The sequence below is a fragment of the Kluyveromyces marxianus genome, chromosome 6 (assembly GCF_001417885.1).
Source record: "Kluyveromyces marxianus DMKU3-1042 DNA, complete genome, chromosome 6".
In the NCBI taxonomy this organism is placed as follows: domain Eukaryota; kingdom Fungi; phylum Ascomycota; class Saccharomycetes; order Saccharomycetales; family Saccharomycetaceae; genus Kluyveromyces; species Kluyveromyces marxianus.
Window position 1 is genome coordinate 1,069,804 of NC_036030.1, and position 25,433 is coordinate 1,095,236.

At 39.7% G+C, this 25,433-nt stretch overlaps 10 protein-coding genes across 10 annotated transcripts; 4 read left to right on the top strand and 6 right to left on the bottom strand.

Moving 5' to 3' along the window:
- Positions 1–113: 113 nt before the first annotated feature.
- RPL35A (60S ribosomal protein uL29) lies at positions 114–961 on the bottom strand (the record flags this gene model as incomplete). Its single annotated transcript, XM_022821186.1, has 2 exons — positions 114–473; positions 959–961. 2 exons carry the CDS (start codon positions 959–961, stop codon positions 114–116), a joined length of 363 nt encoding a protein of 120 aa, XP_022677573.1.
- A 1,433-nt stretch (positions 962–2,394) lies between these two features.
- Positions 2,395–2,940, bottom strand: ARF1 (ADP-ribosylation factor; the record flags this gene model as incomplete). The annotated part of the gene is made up of 1 exon (XM_022821187.1): positions 2,395–2,940. One exon carries the CDS (start codon positions 2,938–2,940, stop codon positions 2,395–2,397), a length of 546 nt encoding a protein of 181 aa, XP_022677574.1.
- Positions 2,941–4,438: 1,498 nt separating this feature from the next.
- NUS1 (ditrans,polycis-polyprenyl diphosphate synthase) lies at positions 4,439–5,488 on the bottom strand (the record flags this gene model as incomplete). The annotated part of the gene is made up of 1 exon (XM_022821188.1): positions 4,439–5,488. One exon carries the CDS (start codon positions 5,486–5,488, stop codon positions 4,439–4,441), a length of 1,050 nt encoding a protein of 349 aa, XP_022677575.1.
- A 618-nt stretch (positions 5,489–6,106) lies between these two features.
- SNF3 (sugar porter family MFS transporter) lies at positions 6,107–8,548 on the bottom strand (the record flags this gene model as incomplete). The annotated part of the gene is made up of 1 exon (XM_022821189.1): positions 6,107–8,548. One exon carries the CDS (start codon positions 8,546–8,548, stop codon positions 6,107–6,109), a length of 2,442 nt encoding a protein of 813 aa, XP_022677576.1.
- Positions 8,549–9,234: 686 nt separating this feature from the next.
- On the bottom strand, positions 9,235–13,005 carry SEC31 (Sec31p; the record flags this gene model as incomplete). Its single annotated transcript, XM_022821190.1, has 1 exon — positions 9,235–13,005. One exon carries the CDS (start codon positions 13,003–13,005, stop codon positions 9,235–9,237), a length of 3,771 nt encoding a protein of 1,256 aa, XP_022677577.1.
- A 658-nt stretch (positions 13,006–13,663) lies between these two features.
- On the top strand, positions 13,664–13,924 carry COA4 (Coa4p; the record flags this gene model as incomplete). The annotated part of the gene is made up of 1 exon (XM_022821191.1): positions 13,664–13,924. The coding sequence occupies one exon, from the start codon at positions 13,664–13,666 to the stop codon at positions 13,922–13,924; it is 261 nt and encodes an 86-aa protein (XP_022677578.1).
- Positions 13,925–14,151: 227 nt separating this feature from the next.
- SCM3 (Scm3p) lies at positions 14,152–14,763 on the top strand (the record flags this gene model as incomplete). The annotated part of the gene is made up of 1 exon (XM_022821192.1): positions 14,152–14,763. The coding sequence occupies one exon, from the start codon at positions 14,152–14,154 to the stop codon at positions 14,761–14,763; it is 612 nt and encodes a 203-aa protein (XP_022677579.1).
- Positions 14,764–15,085: 322 nt separating this feature from the next.
- CPR6 (peptidylprolyl isomerase CPR6) lies at positions 15,086–16,204 on the top strand (the record flags this gene model as incomplete). The annotated part of the gene is made up of 1 exon (XM_022821193.1): positions 15,086–16,204. The coding sequence occupies one exon, from the start codon at positions 15,086–15,088 to the stop codon at positions 16,202–16,204; it is 1,119 nt and encodes a 372-aa protein (XP_022677580.1).
- A 988-nt stretch (positions 16,205–17,192) lies between these two features.
- Positions 17,193–22,376, top strand: RPO21 (DNA-directed RNA polymerase II subunit RPB1; the record flags this gene model as incomplete). Its single annotated transcript, XM_022821194.1, has 1 exon — positions 17,193–22,376. The coding sequence occupies one exon, from the start codon at positions 17,193–17,195 to the stop codon at positions 22,374–22,376; it is 5,184 nt and encodes a 1,727-aa protein (XP_022677581.1).
- Positions 22,377–22,675: 299 nt separating this feature from the next.
- BPL1 (biotin--[acetyl-CoA-carboxylase] ligase BPL1) lies at positions 22,676–24,745 on the bottom strand (the record flags this gene model as incomplete). Its single annotated transcript, XM_022821195.1, has 1 exon — positions 22,676–24,745. One exon carries the CDS (start codon positions 24,743–24,745, stop codon positions 22,676–22,678), a length of 2,070 nt encoding a protein of 689 aa, XP_022677582.1.
- Between the last annotated feature and the right edge of the window lie 688 nt (positions 24,746–25,433).

Sequence of the window (25,433 nt, forward strand, 5' to 3'; positions counted from 1 at the left end):
GTACTGCAGTATTCAAATACAACAAATGATGTTAGAGATTATGTAGAAAGATTTATACTAATTTAACAAGAAAAAAATGTTCTTTACTTATGATGATAGGAAGGACATTTTTTTTAAGCCTTGATAGCGTACTTTCTTTGTGGGAAAGCGATTTGCTTCTTTCTTTGCTTTTCAGTAACTTGGGAAGCTTCGAACTTGGTCAAAGCTCTTCTCAAAGCTCTGGTCTTCTTGGCTCTCAAGTCCTTTGGTTGGTACTTCTTACCCTTGTACAATTCTCTGACGGCTTGTCTTTGGTTTTGAGAGATAACAGTCAAGACACGAGCGATGTTCTTTCTGACAGTGTTGATCTTTGGCAAAGATGGTCTGGACAATTTTTGAACCTTCAATTCGGCCAATTCCTTCTTCAATTCAACCAATTGGTTTTCCAATTGTTCCTTGGACTTGGTTCTCAATTCGTAAGCTTTAATACCGGCCTGTTAATACAATATCATAATAGATAATGAGTGTTGTTAGTAAAAACAATCCTAAGAATGTTATATTATGGCAAACACAGAATAGTGTATGCCTATTTGATACATCAGAGAAGATCCGCAAGTATAGTGTTTTTTGAACCAAATGAGTGAGAGTAATTCAGCCTCGGTTGTTTAGTGGTCAAAACATATGTTCATTCTAACGGTGGTTAATTCCATGCATCCCAACTGGAATTACTATCATAAAGTTACAGCTCTGCTGACTCCAAGTTGTACTTCCCATGGTGAGTTATGCTTAAAATTTCACAACGCTTATTCTCATACATATCTTCGAACTAATAACGCTGTAGACTATTGCTCCAGACTGAGGGTTCATATCATTATTTCATCCAGTTACGACTGATAATCTCATTTGGTCGTGAATTCATCATAATCTAACACTTCCTTGCAGTTCTTTCGTTCGTTCATTATGTCGTTAGTGCACATACCATCTCGAATGTTGTCTTACTGTGCTTTTCTCTAATCTTGTAAGCCAAAAACGCTTATAATAACTATATATTACTACTAGCTTAACGCTATTTCAATATCAAAGTGCTCTTGATTTGCATATAGTCTAAAACCTGTGGTTGAGTCGGTTCAGACACAAGTTGCGAATTTGCCAGAGACTCTTGGAGCTACCATGAACATTGTTGTGAAGAATTACCGGATTAGGAATAGCTTTCAAAAAAAATTGAAAAAAAAATAAAGTTGAGTTCCATTTTAAGGAGGTGTTGAAGTGCGAAATTCGAAAAGTCATTATGTTTGGAGGTGTACGGGTGGATATATGCATATGTATGGGTTTAAAATTCTCAACAGTCCTTTTTTAAAAAATATAATTTGTTGTTCACGTGACTTTGTGTTATTTTGTACTTCTACTGTTGGCTCTATATCTGGGGGCGCTGGCCTGAATACGAAAGTACCATCCCCAGAATAATAGGGAATATGAATCATCCCAAGACGTTTGCGGCTCTTGCAGACTGGTTAGGAGGTAATAACTCACCCAGAGTTACAACCTAATAATCTTATAGATCAAGATCAATGGTCTTGTTGAGTGAATTTATTTACGTGGTTAAGTATTAAAGAGAAAAGCGTTTAGATCGATATAATTACTTGCTATAATCTATCTGATCTGAGGAAGAAGAGGATGGCCATGGGAAGTATCCAAAGATGCTTCGCGTTATTTGGACATGGAAAGTGGTTTGTTACAGTGTGTCTTGCTTTCCTTTCATTTTCTAGTGTATACCTGCTAGCAGCGATTCTTTTTTATAGTTTTTTCTAATATTTGGAAGTCTAGGTAGTGTAGTAAGAAATATTTGGTATGCGTTTGAAGAGAGATAACCTTGTTAATAATATAGGATTAAATGAAATAAAAGAGGAGTAAAATAAAGTAATATGATGAGTTAAGAGGAAACAAAATAAGACAAAATAAAACAAAAAAAAATTAGAGAAAGGGAAGTATGAGCATATAGGACGGTACAAGAGGAAGAAATAAGGAGATAAACGAAGAGCGTTTATATTTTAGAAAATTAAAGGGGAATTTGCGTTAAGTAGGTAAACTTTTTGCCCCCCGCCAGAAGACCAACTTGTTGGTTGGAGCTCTGCATGTTCATTTTCGTTCATATATTTTAATTATTTTTTAACGTCTTCTCCTTTTTTTTACTCATGTACCAGGTACATTTCCTCCTTTGTTTATTCTAATTCCTTGTTCGTTCAAAATTGTTACTTTTAGCCTTCTTTTCCCTTTCTATTGCTTTGTAGGTGAAGATTCATGAATTGGCGTATAGTTTCAGCGTATTCTTCTTCTTCACACAAAAGGTATATTTGTGATTTTATTCTATTTTATTTTGAGTTCATTTTAGTTTAAGTCATTTCATTAAGACCCCATTTAAGATTGGTTCTTCAAAGTTGTGCTCAACCATTCCAAACCCTCGTACAAACCTTCACCAGAAGTAGCACAAGTGGCTTGAATGTACCATGGACGCTGTCTGATGGAGTGCAAGCCCAACTTTTCGGTGATCTCAGCAGCTGGCATGGCTTCTGGCAAATCCTGTTTGTTAGCGAAGACCAATAGAACGGCGTTTCTGATTTCGTCTTCATTCAACATTCTTTGTAGAACTTCTCTTGCTTCAGCAATACGAGCTCTATCGTTAGAGTCGACAACGAAAATGATACCTTCAGTGTTTCTGAAGTAATGTCTCCATAATGGTCTGATCTTGTCTTGTCCACCGACATCCCAGACGGTGAAGGAGATGTTCTTGTATTCAACAGTCTCAACATTGAAACCAATGGTTGGGATTGTGGTGACAACTTCACCCAACTTCAACTTGTATAGAACAGTGGTCTTACCAGCACCATCAAGACCCACCATCAAGATTCTCATTTCTTTGTGGCCGAACAAGTTGCTGAACAACTTAGAAAACGAAACACCCATCTTGTTATACTTATTATTGGTTTATTTGAAGATCGAAGTTTCCTAATGTGAAAGACCTGGATATTAATATAGGAATATAATACAGTGAGAGGTTAGTAAACATGGTTCTATTTTTTTCATTATAATTATCATTTTTTGCCAGCAAATCAAAAGCTGGGGCTCAGGGTGATTGATTACGCGTTTGAGTGGGATGTGACGGGATGCGTGTTTAGATCAAAGTCAACAGATAACAGGAACAATGGCGAGAAGGAGGAGGAGGAGTCAGAGAAGGTAAATGAAAAAAAAAAATCAAGAAGTCGCCTCCATGTTTCATACTTACTACTCCGCCATTCGACCTTGGTCGCCCCTATGTCTTCCTGCTGCCTCAGAACGGACCCAATACACGCTCGTTTCCTCGTCTTCTACGTGTTTCCTTGCCAGCTTTTCAGCCGGGAATTCGAATTCGCCTCTTGCTTCTCCTTCTCCTTCCCCCAGAAACTCTCGCACAAATCCTCCATTTTTTTTCTCAAGCAGAATATTTGCTAGTTGTTTATTATACTATCTCTCATATCCCACTTTCGAAAACAGAAAAAATAGACTTTTGGTGCGAAATTGAAAAAAAGGCGAAAACTATACAAGGTACATCCGATAAAAGCACGCCCAAATCAAGTCCTTACGCGTGTCAAACACGTCCCAATCCACATAATTAATGCACCCCTACACTTCAATGTGCTTCAGGCATTCTTAACATACTTCTTTATCGCTGGTTTCTGTCCCTTAACAGGCCTACTTATCGATTAAATCCTTCTATACTAGATCTAAACAAAATGCTAACCCTATCAACATTTCTTGTCTTTTTTTTATAATTACAATTTGCGAGAAAAACCTGAGCGACGTGTCAAAACCGGGTAATGAACGTCATTCCCAAAAAATTTTATTTTTAATCTTTTTTTTTTTAATTTTTTTAATCTTTTTATTTTTTTTTTTTTTTTCGCTGCTCGGCGCTCGCTAGTCTGGCAACTGTGTGAACTGTGTGCTATACTTTGGTTGTATATGACGGTCTGACTATATTACGTTTTAGTATTTTTCTGGCAGTTTTCATAGCTAAGCCATTGAAGAAGCAGGGTAGATATGGACGAGAACCGCAGTGGCAGCCCGTCCAGCAGAGACGATATGTTTTCTAATGCAAATGGTTTTGAACTTGTTACGTAATTAAATATATGATATTATAGCTATTTTGCATGGGTCTTGGCGGTGGTTAGAGTCCGCCCTTTGATGCGTCGTAATTACTCAAGTAGAATAGGCTCTGTAGCAAACTGAGCGGGTTCTCAGTGACTCTTGTGTATGTAATTCTAGTTAGTCATTCGAGTGTTGGTTGGTGGTATTAGTTTAGTCTTAGCCTCGGGCTTAGGGCCGTAGGGCCTCTGGCCGTGGTTTTTTCGTTTGTTTTTTTTGATGTTGATTTTGATTTTGATATGCAAGCGTGTATTAGGTTGGTTGGTAAACGGGGACAGATAGACTACTTCCCCACGTTGATTTTACACTCAGCATACTGCTTCAATCCCCTGATGAAAACGTAGTACGATACCTGGTCGTTGTCTGTCTCCCAGTACAACTCGGTTAGTCTGATGTGCCACGGAGGGAATCCCTGTAGATCCAAGGCCGGTCCGAAGTATAGAAGTAGATCGGGCTCTTGGCCAACGAGCTGTGTTAGTTCCTGGTTCACCAAGTTCGTGTCAACATCATCTGCGTTCAATTGACCCTTGGCGCATAGATCGGCCATCGTTTTGGTCAATTCTAAAATTGTCTCCCGTCCGTCAACGTTCGACAAGAGCGAAATCTCAATGGCGACACGATTCTTGTGTCCAGAGGACGAGGTCGACGATTCGTCCGAAACATAGCCAGTGGCGCTCTCTTCGTCGGATAGATTGAAAAACACTTGGTTCGTGTGCGGTATCTTGATGGCAAACTTGGGAACGTGATCAGGCCCAAAGTACTTTGTCAACTTGTGGTGGATCCCAGCCCGCAATCCGTCCACGTTCTGCTTCATTTTGCCATCGTAGTCGTACAACGTTAGGTATCTGATTCCTGCAGACACCGTCCAGCACACAACATCGCTCGCATCGTTGATTAGCCCCGGTAGCCCGCCCCCAATATCTCCCTCGGCCTTCGACTCCAAAATAGCTGCAAGCCTCTTGGGGATCTTTTGCAACTTGGTCACATCCTGTCTGATCAATTGTGGGGAGTTCGACGGATTGTACGCCAAGTCTAAAAGCTTAATGGCAATCCTATTGTATTCTCGTTGGAAGTATCTCGTCACAGCATAGAATACGTACAATATAACCAGTAGTGTCTTGTACACAGCAAACTCTATTTGCCCCCCAATCGTCTGTTTCTGCTCCTGCTGCTTCCCATCGCTTAACGCGTCCGGTTTCTTATGCTTCAATAGCTCATCCACATCCGATCCCATCACTTGTTTCACCGTCTTTCGTAACCCGTTCACAGATGGATCTAGCGGCGTCTTTGTAGCTGGTGGCAATCGCGTTCTCACCACATTTTCTCCAGACATTCTTGCAAAAGTAAACTGTGGACTGTTGTTATTCTTCTTCTTCTTCTTCTTTTAAATAACTATTATGATTATTATGATTTATATCAGCTCTACGCTTATTAGCTTGATCGATTCTTGAAACACCAAAAATAAAAAGCTACCAATACAGCCCCAAATCCTACTATTGAACCAGCAAAGTCCTTTATAACTCCGTATCAAAGCTTAGCTCCACTTCAACTCGCTTTCAACAGGAAAAATAACTACCCTTTCCCTTCTTTTTTTCTCTTTTACAATTGCCGCCTCGTTATCCCGCTGAAAACCCTCTGCTTTTTATATTTATACCTCTGTGAGATGATCCTGTTTCCCGTTTTTTATTTATTTAATTTTTTTTTTTTTATTTATTTATTTTCATATTTTTCAATTCTCGCTCGTCTGGTTTTTCCTTATTCAAGAACTTGACGCGCGCTCTGTGAAAAAGAGTTCACGTGATCAGGGTATATAGTCGTAGGAGCCCTTTCGATTAGGCATGCTTGTTACTCGCAAGCTAGCAAGAGGGCAAATTATTACTGATTATGTGTGTTTGTGTGTGTACGTACAGGAGTGAAGAATGGGTGTCCTTGCGTGTGGTGTATATATCATCTATTTATGATGTGTGTTTTTTGGCGTAGATGGGTTGCTATTGTCTGTTGAGGAATTTCGTCTGTTTGACTCTTCTTTGGAAGACGAGTTCCATTGGCTCATGATGTCGTGGGGTATAGGATGGTTTTTAGGCTCGCTGGAGCAAGATACAGCCTCTTGAGACCCACGGTTGATTAATTGAGCCATGTACATGTTAAAGTCTTCCCTTCTGTGTTTGTTATGTTTAGGTGGAGAGGTGCGCACCGTTCCTGCAGCACTGCTGCCGCTCTTAGAGCTCAAAGGTTCTGATCCATTAGTGTTCCGTCTGTTGGAGGTAAGGTGATGCAGGTGATGCAGGTCCTCTGTGTCCTGGGAGGCGTGCTCCAAAGAGTATGCATCTGCTAGGTCTTGTTCTTCTTCATCCTCGTCGCTCGAATCTGTAAGCACGGAAGGTGGGCCACGTTGGTAGGTTGTGATTCCAAGTCCGTTCCCCAAGTCCACAAAGTTCAGTTCTGCTAACGGCAGACGCTTTGAGAACATGTCAGAAGCGCTGGAAGGATGATCGATGCTCCGTGCACCGAATTGAGGCATTGCTATTGGAGAAGTGTACTTCTCGTTGCTGTTCTCGTTGCTGTTGGTCTCGTTCGAAGACGAGCCTTGCGCGGCCCCAAAGTTGTGAACATTGTTTCCCGTTACTACTACCTCTTCCCCGATTGAATCATCATTTTGTGCGTTTCTTTGGAAGAGTTCCGGCATGGACCTTATCTTCTTATTCCATTTCATAGAGTCCACACCAGATGACGAATTCTTGTACAATTCGTCTATTTCTTCTAATGAGAGTCCACTAGTCTCGTAAATGGTGAAGTACCCGACTAACACCGATATAGCGTTTAACGAACCCCACACAAAAAAGATTTTGCTCCCCATGGTTGAAGAATGTTGACCATTGTCGATACGAACAATGTACGGCGTTATTAGGGCACAGATGAAATTGAAAAGCCAATTCGAAGCTGCGCATATAGAAGTGCACTTAGCACGCACACCTAAGGGATAAAGTTCGGCAGATATAACCCAAACACCACCACCCCAGGTTGCTGAGAATGAGGCAATAAACAAACAGATAAACGCTATCATCACTTTGTTGGCAATCTTGGAATCTGCAACTAAACCTGTAACCGCGATGGTAAAATTTGCTAATGTCATCACTATGCCACCTCCAAGTAAAAGTTTACGCCGACCAATATATTCGACTAAAAATAGACCTGGCACATTAAATACCACATTTACAGCGTAAGTAATGAATGACACCAAGTAACTATTCTTGATACCCGTTTTGTTGAAGAAATTAACACCATAGTAAAAAATGAAATTAATACCACTTACTTGTTGAAATGCTTGAAGAGCAATACCGGTCATCATACGAAGACGTTGTTTGGATCTTGATTTCGTTGACCTAAAACAGTCAAGAAATGATGTTTTACCGAAAGACAGTTCATAATCATAGGTTGCCTTTATCTCTACTAATTCCTCGAGCAAACCGGAATCATCTTCGGGCACTCCTCTCAAGAATGATAAAGATTTGGCAGCTAGATCAAGCCTATCTTTGAAAACATAATAACGTGGACTCTCTGGTAGAAATAAGACACCAACACCAAGAGTAAAAGCCCAGACATATTGCAAACTTATTGGAATTCGATAACTTGAAGCATTCATTCTTTTGTAGGTTCCTTGTGAAACTGCACTGGCAACTAATAAACCCCAGGTTATAGCCCACTGATAGGTGGAAATAATAGCACCACGAACAGATTTCTGTGCGGCTTCACTCTGATACAAGGGAACTGCAGCGGATATTAGTCCAACACTAAGTCCAGACAGTACCCTTCCTACGACTAATAATGTCATAGAAGTCGCTGCCACTTGTAAGGAGTTACCAACCATAAAGACAAAAAAAGTACTAAAGAGCATGGTGGTTTTCCGCCCATAACGGTCAGATATGAATGGTGCAAATAATGCCCCGAAGAAAGTACCCAGAGACAAAAAGGATACTAGAATTGATATCTGTGAAGTAGTGAACTGGTGTTTGTTTGGAGCGATTGTTTTAAGAACATATGGCATTTGACTGACATTATTGATTAAGCCCGTATCGTAGCCAAATAGAAATCCTCCTACTGCAACGAATAAACCAACGAATATTGATATTTTCTTCGACTGTTTTGCTGGAGGTTGTAAAAAGATCTCGGACTCCATGTCGGTAAGCGAAGCAAAATTGCTTAGTTCAAACTCTTCGCCATTTTCTTGGTAAAGCTCTTGCGGGGATGCCGATCCTGATAGTCCATTGTTTGATTTATTTCCAGCTGGTAGTCCAGATACACCAGCCTCATTGTCGCCATTTGCCCTCCGTCGAAGCAATACGAGTCTCGCAGCTTTACTGATGTTCTTTCGATGATTGGAGTTAATGATCATAATAGTGTTATTTTAGTAGTCATAATAGTCTTTTTGAAACTAAATGCTATGTCGGCAGGTTGTAGGTTCAGTACACTTGATGCAAAGCTTTTATGGTGATGTTACTGGTACCGCTAGTATCACTGCTATTTTACTCTGCTAGATAAAGCCAGATGATTACCAAATCTCACTTTATTTATTTCCCCAACTTTTGAATGATTTCAAAGGGATTTCTTTTTCTTGCAGGATAATTCTCTAAATTAGATCGATACACCCGAAATCGATGTTAAAATTCAGTAATAATGACAAATATATGACCAGATAAAGTCCTACACTATTTATTATCGACTGTCAGTGTGAAACTTGTCTTTGTTAGAGACCGTATTTCAAACGCTCTTTGTTTTGCTTCCACATGGATCGACCACACTTTCTTCTAAATTGTAACTGTTGAAATTTTACTTTCTCATGATTTTTCGTTTTTCTGTGCGTGAGAAGAATCAGGCAAAATCTTTCCTTTAGTATATATCGAAAGAGACAATAATAAACAAAACATAGGGGACGGGCAGACAACACACGCTTCGTATTACCTGCGGTTGAGAAAAACATTGAATCTCTCTTATCTTAGCTTATGTATGATGCTTATGTACATATATAAGAGTGTGTATGTGATTAAAAATAATGTAGTGGAGTAGATTTTGTTGTCCTCTTCATTGTGAAGAAGTAGCCTCTGCAATATTAATTAATCTTTTGACACCAGTGAGCCAGTTGCCTGCTTCTGCACTGTGGTTTTCAGATAAGTCCTTGTGGATTTCTAGAGCATCTGCGTACTTTCCTTCCTTCAATAGTTCTACAATATGGTGCAACTTATCGATAGTAGGTTGTGTTAACAAGTCATGTTGCTCAAGATGTTTAATTAGTATTTTAATTCTCTTGTTACAATCTTTCAATTGCTTAGAGTATTCTTGAGGAATTAATGGGGTAACACGTTCCAACTCCGCGAGGAAAAAGTCTACAATTGGTCTGTCTCCCTCACTGATGCCAGCCGGTTGAATAGATTCTGGCGTGGCAGTTGAAACTGGTGTTGCTGAAATTTGAGCAGTACTGCTAGGTGGAGCAGGAACAGAAGCGCTTGGTGGTGAAGGCTTGCTTTGGATAGCACTCAACAAATCGTTTGCGGCACTTGCGTTACCGACTGCATGGCTCTTCCTTTTCATCTTCATTGGTGGTGGTGCTGTGGCTGCGGCTACCTTTGGCACTGGAGCAGGAAGATTGGACACTTGAGGTTTTGGTGGAACTATTCCTGTTGGTGTTGCAATAGGTGGAGATGGACTGTATGGATTAGGAGGTGGTACAAATTGTGAGTGACCATTTGGAGCTGGGTTGGAAGATGGAACAGGGAATGAAGGAGCATTGGTTGTTGCCGGTTGAGTTGGTGCAACTGTTGGTGCATAAGAGCTTGTCTTCTTTGATGTTGCTGGTGGTGGTGGTGGTGGTGAAGTAACTTGAGGTGGTGTTGGTTTAGGCGTTCTTCTCATATTGGATGGTGGAGGAGGAGGCGCTGGGAAGCTAGGATTTGATCCTATTCTTGACAATGAACCTGGTCCACTTGGTAATTCTGGAGTTCCATATTGGGAACCCACGACTCCGATTGGAGCGGTATTCACAGCCTTCGCACGAGTTGGTTTTTCCTTTTGGATTGATGGCAGATCGTTCCAGCCATCGATTGGTTTTTCGTGAAGATGAGGAGTTTGACCAGAGTAAGTTCTAGCACCTGAAATTGGTGGATGGCTTACTGGAGAAGAAGGTTGCAGTGGAGTAGCAGCCGAGCGTGGGGCATAAGGATTTGCTGGGATATTTCCTGATGCAGGTGTAAAGGATGTTCTCCCGTTCATAGCGGTATTGTGATTACCTGCTGGCGTAGAGTTGTTTGGGATTGAAGAAACTGCTGGCGCATATGGGTTAGCGGCCACCGCAGCGGTATTCGTTGCTGCTGCAGGTGGCGCGTAAGGATTAGCGGTAGAGTTTGAGGCAGCAGCAACAGGTGGTGCATAAGGATTAGGAGTAGAAGTTGCAGCCGGAGTGTAGCTAGCATAAGCAGCTTGCCTTGGTCTAGCATTCGTGCTAGACGCAATAGATGGTTGGCCACCCGTGAGTAAAGGATTTGGTGTTGCAATGCCTGCAACTGGAGCATTTGCACTGACTGAAGAATATCTACCTTGCTTCGATTTGGTTGCATCGGATAAGTTGGAAGTTCTGCTAGAAACAGACTTACCAGAAGCAATCAAAACACGTTGTTTTTCACCCTTGACTTCCTCATTATCTCCTGGGAGGGTTTCCAAGAATCTCAACGCCAAGTCAAAGTCACCATTAGTAGCTGTAACATTAACGAATTCTAAGAACTTCGAGATTAATTCCTGGTTAGTGATCTTCACATCCTTGTTGATGTAGTCTGATAAAACGGTGAATCTTTCCACAAACTCAGTCAAACATTCCAAATGAGCTTCATATAGTGTATCCTTCCTGGATTTTAATTCACTTTCAAGTTCTGTGAATTCGTCTAACCATATAGATGCAATGTTATCCAAGGACTGGCCAGCCAGATACAATAGAATTGCATCTTTTCTGTTTCCTTCAGCTAGCAATCTTTCACCTAATTTAACTAATAGAGAGTTCTTCTTTTCTTCATCTTTAGTGTATGTGAAGGTGAGCTTAACAGCCTCCTTCCACTGTGATGTTGCGATATTTTCCACAATATCGGTAACATCTTTTTGGGCAGTAGAATAAAGTGTTCTTGCCAAACTTGATTCTTGAGAGTATTTCGTGAAGTAGGAATTCTTAGCTCTATCGATCAACGTTTCATCACCAGAGGTAATACCAATGATAAGCGCTTCTAACAAGAGATCCTTTTCCAGAGCATGGCTTAGGGCACCCCTCAAATCACCTTTAACAAGGGCAGAAGTAATTGGCTTGACACTTTCTGAAAAGTCTAATTCGAAAGAGCCGCTTGGAACAAACTTATCATTTAGATCATTAAAGAAGTCAGACCCTTCTTGATCAGTTTCCTTTTCATTTTGTTCTTCTTCAGCTTCATCTAAAGATAGAGCTTCCTTTAAAAATATTTCAGTTCCATCCATAGAAAGGTTCTCTAACAAGTTCCAGTCTTCCTCGTTTGTGGCGTTAATCTTGTGGGACAATCTCTTGTTAATTAATTTAACGAAATCTTTATTTTTCAAGGATTCGTCAAATAATTCGTTCTTTTCCATACCTGAAACGGACGGTCTCACTATGCTGACACCTTTTTGATCATTGGTAATTTTGACCAACTTACCTCCAAAAGCCCATTGAGCAGCTGGGGATCTGTTACCGTACCAACTTGGGGCCTGGATCTTAACGGTATTTGGCTTATCATCGACGGAGTTTTCGGTCACGTTGTTCCAGAACTCATCCTCAGAAGCATGTTGTTTTGATTCATTGGCTTGGGCATCTAGACTTGTGTTCAAGTTTTGTAAAGTTTGAACAACGATCTTGTTGTCGAAAGAGGCAGAAGCAAACAAATCAGGTGCTTCTGGAGCAAACTTAGACTTGAAGACCCAATTACCGCGTGTGGCAAATTGCGTCAACAATGATCCCTCTTCTGGATTCCACAAGATTGAGGTGTTATCACGGCCACTGGATAGAAGTAGGTTTTCATCTTGTTTACACCAATCAAGCGATAACACACCCTTGGAATGGCCATTAGCTAGAACCTTCATTGGCACGTTGGAGTTTCTCAAGTCCCAAACTAGTATAACAGGTTCGGAGTCCAAGTTGGTAGCTGTAGCGATTCGAGTTGAGTTCGATGGATGCCATTCCACAACAGTTAGTGGAACCTTAATACCAGACGTGGGTGAAGAATAACTTAGATGTAGAACCTCCTTCTTGGCCTTCAAATCCCATATAGACGCGTAGCCTGAAGAGCTTGCTGAGGCGAAAACGTGTGCTAGCGATTGGTTCCAAGCCAAGGAAGACACCTCGTCAATTGGAGTAGTACGAGAACCACTTGAAAAAGGAGAGTAATCCGCAGATTCGATTTTGTTGGTATCCCACACGAAAATATCGCCCTGGCTACCACCAGACACTAGAACATTGCTCTGCTTTGTATTGAAACTCAAAGTTTTGACTGATCCCTGGTGCTTACTTATCTTCGCAACAGATTTCATCGCATCAGCATCAAAAAACTCAACGGTCCCGTTTTCCAAAGCACCAGCAACTATTTTGTTGTCTTTAGACCAATCCAAATCATTGAACCTTGCGTCTGCAACAATCGACCCCTTAGGCTTTGCTTCGTCAAAGGAAAGTAGCGACCAGAATTCTAGTGTTGAAGTGCTCGAAAAGTCGGCATCGATGGCTCCAGATGCAGTACCCGTCGCCAAAACGGGTACTCTATCGTGAGACCATGAGAACGTAGCTGTACGAGGATACTCAGCTAGCTTAACCATCGTACAAGTACACTAATAATTACAATTGATCACAAATTGATTTGCTTAACGGTTAACGTAGCAATGATCTCTGCTCAAAGTATAATTCTATACTTTCTTCCGTCCTTGCTCTTGTTTTCATCGTTGTTTGCAAAATAATCAAGGAATCTTTGTAGATTCTTGGTTTTCTTCAATACTGGTTGAATAAAATAAAATAAAAAAAAAAATTGTGGTCGCCGTGGCATTTACCATACATATTTTTGGAACGAAATTCTAGCCAGGGTGTTTGTCGTCACGTGATTAAGATCAATTGTACTACAATAAACCATACAACATAGTACGTGTTTCCGTGGGCAATCGATTCATCGTGAAGATTGTAGTATTATTGGAACAAATGTCAATAGATTCCCTTTTTGCCGATATATTTTACTACGCTTTTACGTCCCTTATTCCTGTTTACAGTGTAATGACAGACATTTAGTTTTAAAAATGGTAGTCTGATATATAAACTATAATAGTGATGATGATGATGATGCTCTGAAAGAAAAGTTAGTTATAAACGAGTAGAGGTATATATAAAAGGAATTTAGTGTCCTATTCATGAGTTTTGCGTAAGATATTATACGTCAGTAGTAACACACTTCAGAATACAACAATAGCTGCAAATCAGACACTAGCCATGGCAGAAGAGCAATCAAAGTATTATAAGCAGGCTTTGGAAGAGTACCAAGAAATGGACCAGGAAGATCCTGATGCATGGGATAAACGAATTACAAACACAGGATGCTATGTAGAAAATTTAGCATTGCAACTATGTCATGCGGAGACCAACGATTGGAGACAGTGTCTTGGAGAAATGAAGCTTTTCAAAGAGTGCTGGCAATCAAAGGGAAACGACCATAGGGTCGGGACTGTTAACGCGCCACAACAACAACCATAAATCGCAATCGAACTTGTTAATACAATGCGTGTCTTGTTGTGTGGATGTTTTTGCAAAAGTTGTTCACAACAAATGCTCGCGTCACTACTGCTTTGCATAAATAATATAAACCGAAATTAAAATATAAAGTAACGAACGTAATGTAATTTAACGATGTACCACATAAAGTAGGCATTTAGGAACTGGAGTAGGAAAAGTGTAACCGTACCGTACCGTACCCAGCGGATATGAATAAATCAAGCCTAGGGGTTACCAAGAAAAAGAAGTCTAGCCTGAAAAGGCTAACTGGGGTGCTAAAGGACCTTTTAGTGAAGGAGTCATCGTCAAAATCTGAAGAAGATCAAGATCACAAGACATCACCAAAAACAAGGAAAGATGGCGTAGTGTACATCCTGTCGAAGGAAAACCGTTTAATACCGAAACTCTCAGATGAAGAGATTATGGAACGTCACAGAAAGGCGGACGAAAACATGAAACGTGTGTGGTCGGAGATTATCGCTAAATATGAGAACATCGAGGATCAAGGCGACACAATTGATCTACGAACAGGTGAAATTATACAAGACAATGGCCACCTTCGTAACCTAAACCAAAATGATAGATCGAGTAAGATATCTCCAGATACAGCTGTAGTTTACAAAAGTGTTTTGCGTGATATCTTGGACATCGACGATGATCAGACGCTAAACACGTCTATATGGAATGAAGAGGAGGATACAAATCAAGATTCCAAGCTCATCAAAGAAACAGAGGTTGAGGAAGAAGAGTTCTTGGAGGAACCGGATTCTGACAACGACTACACTAGCGAGTCGTACAACAACATCGCTAGAGAAAAATGACTAGCTGTTCTTACCTCTGGCTCTTTTTTTTTTTGGATTCTCTATTCTTTCTGAGAATAAAGGTATAGTGTAACAAACAAACTTTTCTAGCAAATTCGAAGTATCCACTGCATTTGTGAAAAAATTAGGATACGAAGCTAAGAAAGACGAATATATAACACGAAGACGATTAACTAAGCTCTGGAAGTTATTGTTACCATATCTCTCGAGTTAGATATTGAATTTCTGCATACCCAGATACCATCGCGCAAGCACCAGTAATCTGTTAATAGATAAGAGCACGGAGTCGGATAGGATAAGATAGACACAAACTATAACGAAAATGAGCGAAGCTAGACCAAAGACATTCTTTGACATATCAATTGGTGGGGAACCAGCGGGAAGAATTGTATTTGAACTATATTCTGATGTTGTGCCAAAAACAGCTGAGAATTTCGTGAAATTGTGTGAAGGCAAATCTGGATTTGCTAAAACGAAGCCAGATGTACCACTTTCATACAAGGGTTCAATATTCCACAGAGTTATTAAATCATTCATGTGCCAATTTGGTGACTTCACCAATTTTGACGGCACTGGTGGTGAATCTATATACGGTGAGAAATTTGAAGATGAAAACTTCACCATAAAACATGACAAACCTTTCTTGTTGTCTATGGCTAACGCCGGAGCTAATACCAATGGTTCCCAAGCATTCATTACTTGCGGTCCAACTCCTCATTTGAATGGAAAGCATGTCGTCTTTGGTGAAGTGATCCAGGGTAAAAGACTAGTTAGAGTCATCGAGAAGATTGAAACTGATGACTACGATAAGCCAAAAAAGGAAGTAAAAATTGAGGACTGTGGTATTTTACCATCAGACTACCAAGTTCCAGCTGATGCCGAAGCAACTCCTGCCGATAAATACGGTGACAATTACGAGGAAAATCTCTCAGATGATATAAAGGTTGATTTGAAAGACGTCAACAGTGTTTTAAAGGCAGTAGAAGCTGTAAAAGCGATCGGGACACAACAATTCAAAGAGAAGAACTTTGAGGTGGCCCTAGAAAAGTACGAAAAAAGTTCAATTATGTTGAGACAATTCTTCCCTGAAGATTTGCCAGAAGAAGATATCTTGAGAGTTGATACTTTGAGAGTATCTATATTTTTGAATATCGCTGTGACAGCATCTAAATTGAAAAATTACAGCAGGACCCTCAGTGCAGCTACAGAAGCCCTTCACGCAGACAACATAAACGATAAATCAAAGGCAAAAGCATTATATCACCGTGGTTTGGCCTACTACAATACTAAAAACCCTGAAATGGCTGTAACTGATCTCGAACTTGCAAGTTCATATGATGCACAGAATGCAGCCATTCAAAAAGCTCTACAAGAAGCTAGAGTTGCTAGCAAAAAACTCCTAGAACAACAAAAGAAGTCTCTATCGAAGATGTTTGGTTAGTACCATAATAATCTTGATATTCATGATATTTTTAGCCATTACAGGATAAAATCTTATAAAAATGATGATTATATCAGATTATTGAACCTTTTACAGATCTAACGTGTTGTAATGGTGCTACTCAATTAAGCATGTGTATGTATGTATGTATGTACTCTCTTCCTATTTCATCAGTCACGATTCAATTGAGATCACGTTATACGTATATATTTTACTGATGAATTGTCCAAAAATTTTCATTTTATTTGAAGTGGCAAAGAATTAGAAAACAAAGAATTAAATAAACATACAAAACAAAGTAGCTTACCAGAGAGGAAGAAGAAACCTACCGCTCAGAACCCGGCACTTGGATCTCACCACTCCAAATAATTCTCTTTACTGGACCATAGACTGACGAATTGCATCAGATAGTCTTCGTCGTTTGTTCTTTTACTTTTGTCAATAGGAAGGAAAAACCACAGTGGAATAACGGTTTCTTATTAACCTTCTATACTGTCTATTGACCATCTGGAAAGACTCTATTGAATTGAAGTCTGTACTATCAGAACTTTCACAAGTGCTAACGATCTATTTGAGTTCGTAAAACACTAATTGGGATCCATTCCTTTTTTCAAGGTATTACATTCTCAGATAACTGGTAAGAACCATTTATCAGGACTGAAACCAGGGCGAAATAGTGGATAAACTTCTCATCTGGCTAATACTCTTATCAAAAACATAAAAAAAAATAATAATATTATCAAGCGCAGAGACTGGTGTTTTAATTCGAAGTTCTTAAATCGCTGCCTTTAACAATTATTAGCATTTTTACCTCATAATATCAACAAAAAAACACTCATATCTAACCGATTATTTTGGAAGTGTTTCAATTATTAACATAATTCTTTGAAGGTCGCATAATATTTCATTCAAAGTATTGAACAACTGTTCGTCAAGCTTTCTCATTAATTATACTACAAAAAATCGATAAAACTATAAACATAAAAAAATGGTTGATTTTCCTTACTCAAGTGCACCCCTTCGTACCATCAAAGAAGTCCAATTCGGTCTCTTTTCTCCTGAAGAAGTCCGTGGTATTTCTGTTGCTAAGATTGAATTCCCAGAAACAATGGACGAGAGTCAAATGAAAGCTAAAATAGGTGGGCTTAACGATCCAAGATTGGGTTCTATTGATCGTAACTATAAGTGTCAAACCTGTGGTGAAGGCATGAGTGAGTGTCCTGGTCATTTTGGTCATATTGAGCTTGCGAAGCCTGTTTTCCATATCGGTTTTATATCTAAAATCAAGAAGGTTTGCGAATGTGTATGTATGCACTGTGGTAAATTGCTTCTAGATGAGTATAACGAACAAATGAGACAGGCTATCAAAATCAAAGACTCGAAGAGAAGATTTAACGCTGTTTGGACTTTATGTAAAACTAAAATGGTATGTGAGACCGAAGTTCCATCACCTGATGACCCAACAGTGTTTATTTCCAGAGGTGGATGTGGTCATATCCAACCAAGTATTCGTAAGGATGGTCTAAGTTTAGTTGGTACCTGGAAAAAGGATAAAAATGCCGAAGACTCTGACCAACCTGAAAAGCGTATTATCTCTGCTGAGGAAATTTTGAACGTCTTCAAACATATCTCCCCAGAAGATGGATGGAGGCTTGGGTTCAATGAAGACTTCTCTCGTCCTGAGTGGATGATTCTAACAGTGTTACCAGTTCCTCCTCCTCCAGTTCGTCCATCTATTTCCTTCAATGAATCTCAAAGAGGTGAAGATGATTTGACTTATAAACTTGGGGATATCTTGAAAGCTAACATAAATGTCCAAAAACTAGAAATAAACGGTTCTCCACAACACGTTATTCAGGAATCGGAATCTTTGTTGCAATTCCATGTTGCAACATACATGGACAACGATATTGCTGGTCAACCACAAGCTGTTCAAAAATCCGGTCGTCCTATTAAATCGATCCGTGCCCGTTTAAAAGGTAAGGAAGGACGTATCAGAGGTAACCTTATGGGGAAGCGTGTAGATTTCTCTGCTCGTACCGTTATTTCTGGTGATCCTAATTTAGACTTGGATCAAGTTGGTGTTCCAAAGTCTATTGCTAAGACACTAACATACCCTGAAGTTGTGACCCCGTACAATATTGACCGTTTAACTCAATTGGTGCGCAATGGTCCAAATGAACACCCAGGTGCTAAATACGTTATCCGTGAAAATGGTGATCGTATTGATTTGAGATACAGTAAGAGAGCAGGTGATATCCAACTACAGTATGGTTGGAAAGTGGAACGTCACATCACTGATAATGATCCCGTTTTATTCAATCGTCAACCATCCCTTCACAAGATGTCTATGATGGCACACAGAGTTAAGGTTATGCCGTATTCTACCTTCAGGCTAAATTTGTCTGTTACATCCCCTTATAATGCAGATTTTGATGGTGACGAAATGAATTTACACGTTCCACAATCTGAAGAAACAAGAGCCGAACTATCTCAGTTATGTGCCGTTCCTCTACAAATTGTGTCCCCACAATCGAATAAGCCATGTATGGGTATTGTTCAAGATACGCTATGTGGTATTCGTAAAATGACTTTAAGAGATACTTTCATAGAGATCGATCAGGTGCTAAATATGCTTTACTGGATTCCCGACTGGGACGGTATTATCCCAACACCAGCTATTCTCAAACCAAAACCTTTATGGTCTGGTAAACAGATTCTCTCTATGGCCATTCCAAATGGTATTCACTTACAACGTTTTGATGATGGAACCACATTTTTATCACCTAAGGACAACGGTATGTTAATTATTGACGGTCAAATTATTTTTGGTGTCGTAGATAAAAAGACTGTTGGTTCTTCAAGTGGTGGTTTGATCCATGTTGTAACAAGAGAAAAAGGACCAGAAATCTGCGCTCGTCTTTTCAGTAATATCCAAAAAGTTGTGAACTACTGGTTCTTACACAACGGTTTTTCCATTGGTATTGGTGATACAATCGCCGATGAAAAGACTATGAGAGAAATTACTGAAGCAATTGCCATTGCCAAAAAGAAGGTCGAGGATGTTACCAAAGAAGCACAAGCGAACTTGCTAACAGCCAAACATGGTATGACTCTACGTGAATCCTTTGAGGATAATGTTGTTCGTTACTTGAACGAGGCAAGAGACAAAGCAGGTCGTTCAGCAGAAGTTAACTTGAAGGATTTGAATAATGTGAAACAGATGGTCAGTGCAGGTTCAAAGGGTTCCTTTATTAACATTGCCCAAATGTCTGCCTGTGTTGGTCAACAATCGGTGGAAGGTAAGCGTATTGCTTTCGGGTTTGCCGATCGTACCCTACCACATTTCTCTAAGGATGACTACTCTCCAGAATCAAAGGGTTTCGTTGAAAACTCTTACTTGAGAGGTTTAACTCCTCAAGAGTTCTTTTTCCATGCGATGGGTGGTCGTGAAGGTTTGATTGATACTGCTGTGAAAACAGCAGAGACCGGGTATATCCAACGTCGTTTAGTTAAAGCTTTAGAAGATATTATGGTTCATTACGATGGTACTACGAGAAACTCGTTAGGTAACGTTATTCAATTCATCTATGGTGAAGATGGTATGGACGCTTCTCATATCGAAAAACAATCTATCGACACCATTCCCGGATCGGACGCTGCATTTGAGAAGCGTTATAAGATCGACTTATTGAACGAGGAATACTCTCTTGATCCTTCTCTCTTGGAATCTGGTTCTGAAATCATTGGTGACTCCAAATTACAGTTGTTACTCAATGAGGAGTACAAACAATTAGTCGAGGATCGTCAATCATTGAGAAAGATATTTGTTGATGGTGAACACAATTGGCCATTACCAGTCAATATCAAACGTATTATTCAGAACTCTCAACAGACTTTCCGTGTCGATTTAACAAAGCCAACAGATCTCACTATTGAAGATGTTATTCACGGTGTTCAGAATCTACAAAAGAAGTTATTAATCGTACGTGGTCAAAGCGATATCCTAAAAGAAGCTCAAAAGAACGCTATTACCCTATTCTGTTGTTTGTTGCGTTCTCGTTTGGCAACTCGTAGAGTAATCGAAGAGTACAGACTAAACAAACAAACCTTTGAATGGGTATTGAATAACATTGAAGCTCAATTCTTAAGATCTATAGTCCATCCTGGTGAGATGGTTGGTGTTTTAGCAGCACAATCTATTGGTGAACCTGCTACCCAAATGACCTTAAACACATTCCATTTTGCTGGTGTGGCCTCCAAGAAGGTGACTTCAGGTGTTCCACGTTTAAAGGAAATTTTGAATGTGGCTAAAAACATGAAAACACCATCACTTACGGTGTATTTGGATCCAGAATATGCGTCAGATCAAGAAAAGGCTAAGGAAATTCGTTCTGCTATCGAACATACTACGCTTAAAAGTGTCACCGTTGCCTCTGAGATTTATTATGATCCAGATCCTCGCTCGACTGTTATAGAAGAAGATGAAGAAATTATTCAGTTACATTTCTCCTTGATGGACGAAGAAACCGAAAAATCTCTTGATTATCAATCTCCTTGGTTGCTACGTCTAGAGCTTGATCGTGCTGCAATGACCGATAAAGACTTAACCATGGGTCAAGTTGGTGAGAAGATCAAAGAAACATTTAAGAATGACTTGTTTGTCATATGGTCCGAAGATAACGCTGACAGATTAATTATTCGTTGCCGTGTTATTCGTGATCCAAAGACCCTAGATGCTGATGTTGAGGCAGAGGAAGATCATATGTTAAAGAAGATTGAAAATTCCATGCTTCAGAAGATTACTCTGCGTGGTGTTGAAGATATTACTCGTGTCGTGATGATGAAATACGATAGAAAGATTCCAAGTGAAACAGGTGAATATCATAAAGTTCCAGAATGGGTTTTGGAAACAGATGGTGTTAATTTATCTGAAGTTATGTCTGTTCCAGGTGTTGATTCAAGCCGTATTTATACCAATTCCTTCATTGATATAATGAATGTGTTGGGTATTGAGGCTGGTCGTGCTGCGTTGTACAGAGAAGTTTATAACGTTATTGCATCCGATGGTTCTTATGTGAACTACCGTCATATGGCATTGCTAGTCGATGTTATGACTTCTCAAGGTTTCTTGATGTCGGTCACACGTCATGGTTTCAACAGAGCTGATACCGGTGCACTAATGAGATGTTCTTTCGAAGAGACAGTAGAAATTCTATTTGAAGCCGGTGCGGCAGCCGAATTGGACGATTGCCGTGGTGTTTCTGAAAACGTGATCCTTGGCCAAATGGCTCCTATTGGTACTGGTGCCTTTGACGTCATGATAGATGATGAGTCATTAGTGAAATACATGCCTGAACATAAAGAAGTCAAGACTGAAGGACAAGATGGAGGTGCTACTCCATATTCTAACGATAGCGGTCTAGCAAATGCCGAAATTGACGTCAAGGATGAACTAATGTTCTCTCCTTTGGTAGAATCAGGCGGAGCTGACGCTTTATCAGGAGGATTCACCGCATATGGTGGAACAGATTATGGTTCTGCAACTTCTCCATTCAGTGGATATGGCAATGCTCCAACATCACCTGGATTTGGTGAAGCTACATCACCATCATATTCTCCAACGTCTCCAGCTTATTCACCAACATCACCATCATACTCACCAACCTCGCCATCATACTCTCCTACATCACCATCATACTCTCCTACATCACCATCGTACTCCCCAACCTCACCATCGTACTCACCAACATCTCCATCGTACTCACCAACATCGCCATCGTATTCACCAACTTCGCCATCATACTCTCCTACATCACCATCATATTCACCAACCTCGCCATCATACTCTCCTACATCACCATCATACTCTCCTACGTCACCATCATACTCTCCTACATCACCATCATACTCACCAACCTCGCCATCATACTCTCCTACATCACCATCATATTCACCAACATCACCATCATACTCACCTACATCGCCATCATACTCACCAACATCACCATCATACTCACCTACATCGCCATCATACTCACCAACGTCACCATCTTACTCGCCTACATCACCATCGTACTCACCAACATCTCCTCAATATAATCCTGGTTCATACTCTCCTGCGGATCCAAAGAAGGAGGAATCTGATGAAGAAAAGAAGGATAACAAATAACTGAAAAATTGAAGTAGGCAGTTGACACGGAAAACAGTTTCAGTTTTATTATGATCTCTTTTCAATAACGTAACTAAAGATATTACGACAAAAATTTTTAAGAAATGTATCATTTTCAACCTTGTATTTTAGTATAGTTTTATATCTACCTTTGTTTAAAGTTAGTTTAATGCGCCTTTCATTATAGTACTTATCAATTACCATTAGGTAAATATACCCTCTAGATTATGGTACAATAGAAATACTTATATTTTCGTATACATATAAATGAACAACACAAACACACAGGATATTGTAATCTAAGCTTTCTTAGATATCAAACCTCTGAAAATATCAAAGGTATTTCCATCTGGTTGGAGATGGTATACATTTCCAGTATATTGATAATCACTACCAGCTGCTAATTCTTTAGCAATTAACAATCCATAATCTTCAGTGATACCTACAATCTTTGCCCTTACAGAATTATGGTCCGTCAATTTTACAATCTGGTTGGAATGTAACCACAACTCGTAATAATCAGGGAGAATTGCTGAAGGTCCTTGAACTAGGAACTTCTTCAACAAAGAATCGAGTTCATTCAAATACTTAGCTAATAAAACTTCATGTTCAATAGCTGGTAAATGTGGCATTCCTAAAGCATCCCTCTCTTGATTCAAAATATTTACCCATGTGGCTAACGATGTAGTAGGTGCCTCGTTTGTGACGTTTATACCACAACCTAACAGTAAAGAATATTTTCCTCCAATGAAATTAGTTGTAACCAAAAGACCAGAAACTTTGACCAATGCAGGGTCGATATCGTCACGACTTAAAACACTATCTGAAAACCCCTTTCCTAACAATTTGACGTCATTGTTGTAATAGAACTGGGGTTTCATTGCATAAAGGTCGTTAGGCCATTTAATTCTAACCGGTAAATCTTCGTAGCCGGGAGCATACGTCTTTATAGCTTTACAATATGCAAGCATTGCTAAATATTGAACAAAAACAATAGGGGTATTTTTTCCAGTATGAGAAGAAACTGCAGGTACGTTTATAGCTGTCGTTGAAGCAAGTACACCTTTTGGATTGACCCATGTATTTCCTCCACGTCCTCTGCCGGAGACTTGGATAGTACCAACATGAATAGCAGAATTCTCAGGTAAAGCTGCAAGCAAGGTCTTATTTTGGTCTAATATCATACTCGTCGATGTGACAACATCTCCATATAGTAACAATGAACCTAATGTGTTAGATGGTCTTAATTGATCAAAGAACTTCTCAATGTCGAAATGAGAGACTAAGGAATTATTTGGAACAGATTCTGAGTTGTCTGGGAAAATTATTTGCTTGACAGCTTCTTCTGGATGAACACCAAGTAGTTTCTGATGAGCTATTTCTGAATGAGTAAAGCCTTCATAGACGTCAAATTCATCGTTTTCGCAAACCAAGTGAAATGACCCATCGACTGCGTCGGACTTAGTTGCTTTGGCCTTGAGGTTAGCCTCAAAAGTTTTGAGGATATCCTTATTATGTTTAGTACTAACAAAAATTGGAGTTAAATCTGGATAACCTGGATTCGTAATAGTATTGTTACACTTGAGCCCAGCTTTGATTAGTATTTCCTTCATGAAGCGGAACCTTAGCTTTTCATTCTTTTTAAGCTTATCAACAACCCCATTGTCATACCAATCCTCACCAATTTTTTTAAGAGCACTTGAGGGGACCTCAGGGTGGGGACCAAGTAAAAGTGCTTTACCTTTCCCATGCTTAATAAGAACCACGGCTGCTGGAATCTTTTCTTCTGAATTTGGATCATCAGAATAAGATGCATCAGGAGTGTCCATATATTCAGCTAACACTTGAACATCGGGCATTTTTTGTGAGTCAACAAAAATAGCTCCTCCATTGTAATATGAGTAGGCTTCATTCATCCCGTCAACTCCGTTAACCTTTAAGTGCACTGTCTTGGCCCCATCTTCCTTGTTATATCTGAACCCATTAAAGGCAGGCCCTCTAGCCATACCTGGAAAGAGTTTTAAGTCTCTTGGACCACTGACTTCATAATTTGGATCCCCTCTAGCGAACTCGCAGTAACTGGATCCAAAATATCCACCTGCACATATCCCAATGAACAGCCCTCCATCCTTATACACGAAATCTCTAATCTTTGGTATCACTTTCGCGCAATCTCTAACATACGACAAATCTGCACCACCTGGGAACACAACAGCTGATGTCTTACTAGTCCATGGCTCGGTTTCTAATGTTCTTGCTGATACTGGAGAAACTGCGTAGTATGGTTCCAACAATGTCCGAAAAGTTTCAATGGTATGCCTGACGGATTCCGGGGATGAACCGGCCCCATTATAGACTAAAATATTCATCTTGTTAAGAGAGATATGACTGATGCTGAACTCCCGTATCCTAGTTCTTTTCCAAGGAAAGAGGTGTCGTTTTGTCAACAAACAAAACAATTTTGCTCAATCAAAGACCGACTATTATACCTACTAAACAAGGACTGAAACGCTTCTTTCTGGTCCTTTTTATACCTTGGCAACAATATATCTGGACGCTTCAACTAGTATTTACCGAGTCCAACAATTCTACACACAGATAACGAACTGCTCCACATTAGTGTTCCTGTTCTCATTGGTCATTCAAAATTTGAATGTTTTTACTTAAATGTTGGATTTTATTTCAATTATGCAATTATTTCTTTAGTCATGCTAGGATGATTCAAACACAAGAAAGTGATATTATTGAATATAGAAAGCATAATAGTACATTGTGTATAATTTCCCAGAAATAAGACCTTTCAATTTATACACTCAGTAAGCTATAAGTACCAATTAGAACCCATATATGCCTATACCATTCTTGGTTTTCCAAAAATATTTGCTAGCTGTCTTGTAATTTTATATGTGTTAGAAAATGACATTTGATAGCTTTTTTCGCTTGAAAAAAAAACCAATGAAAAGTTATGATTCGATGGTAATAGTTAGGTGTGAACTGACAATAAGTTTCGATTGGTAGCCTGTTCAAGGTGCTCCAAGGTCAGAACGGTGACAATCT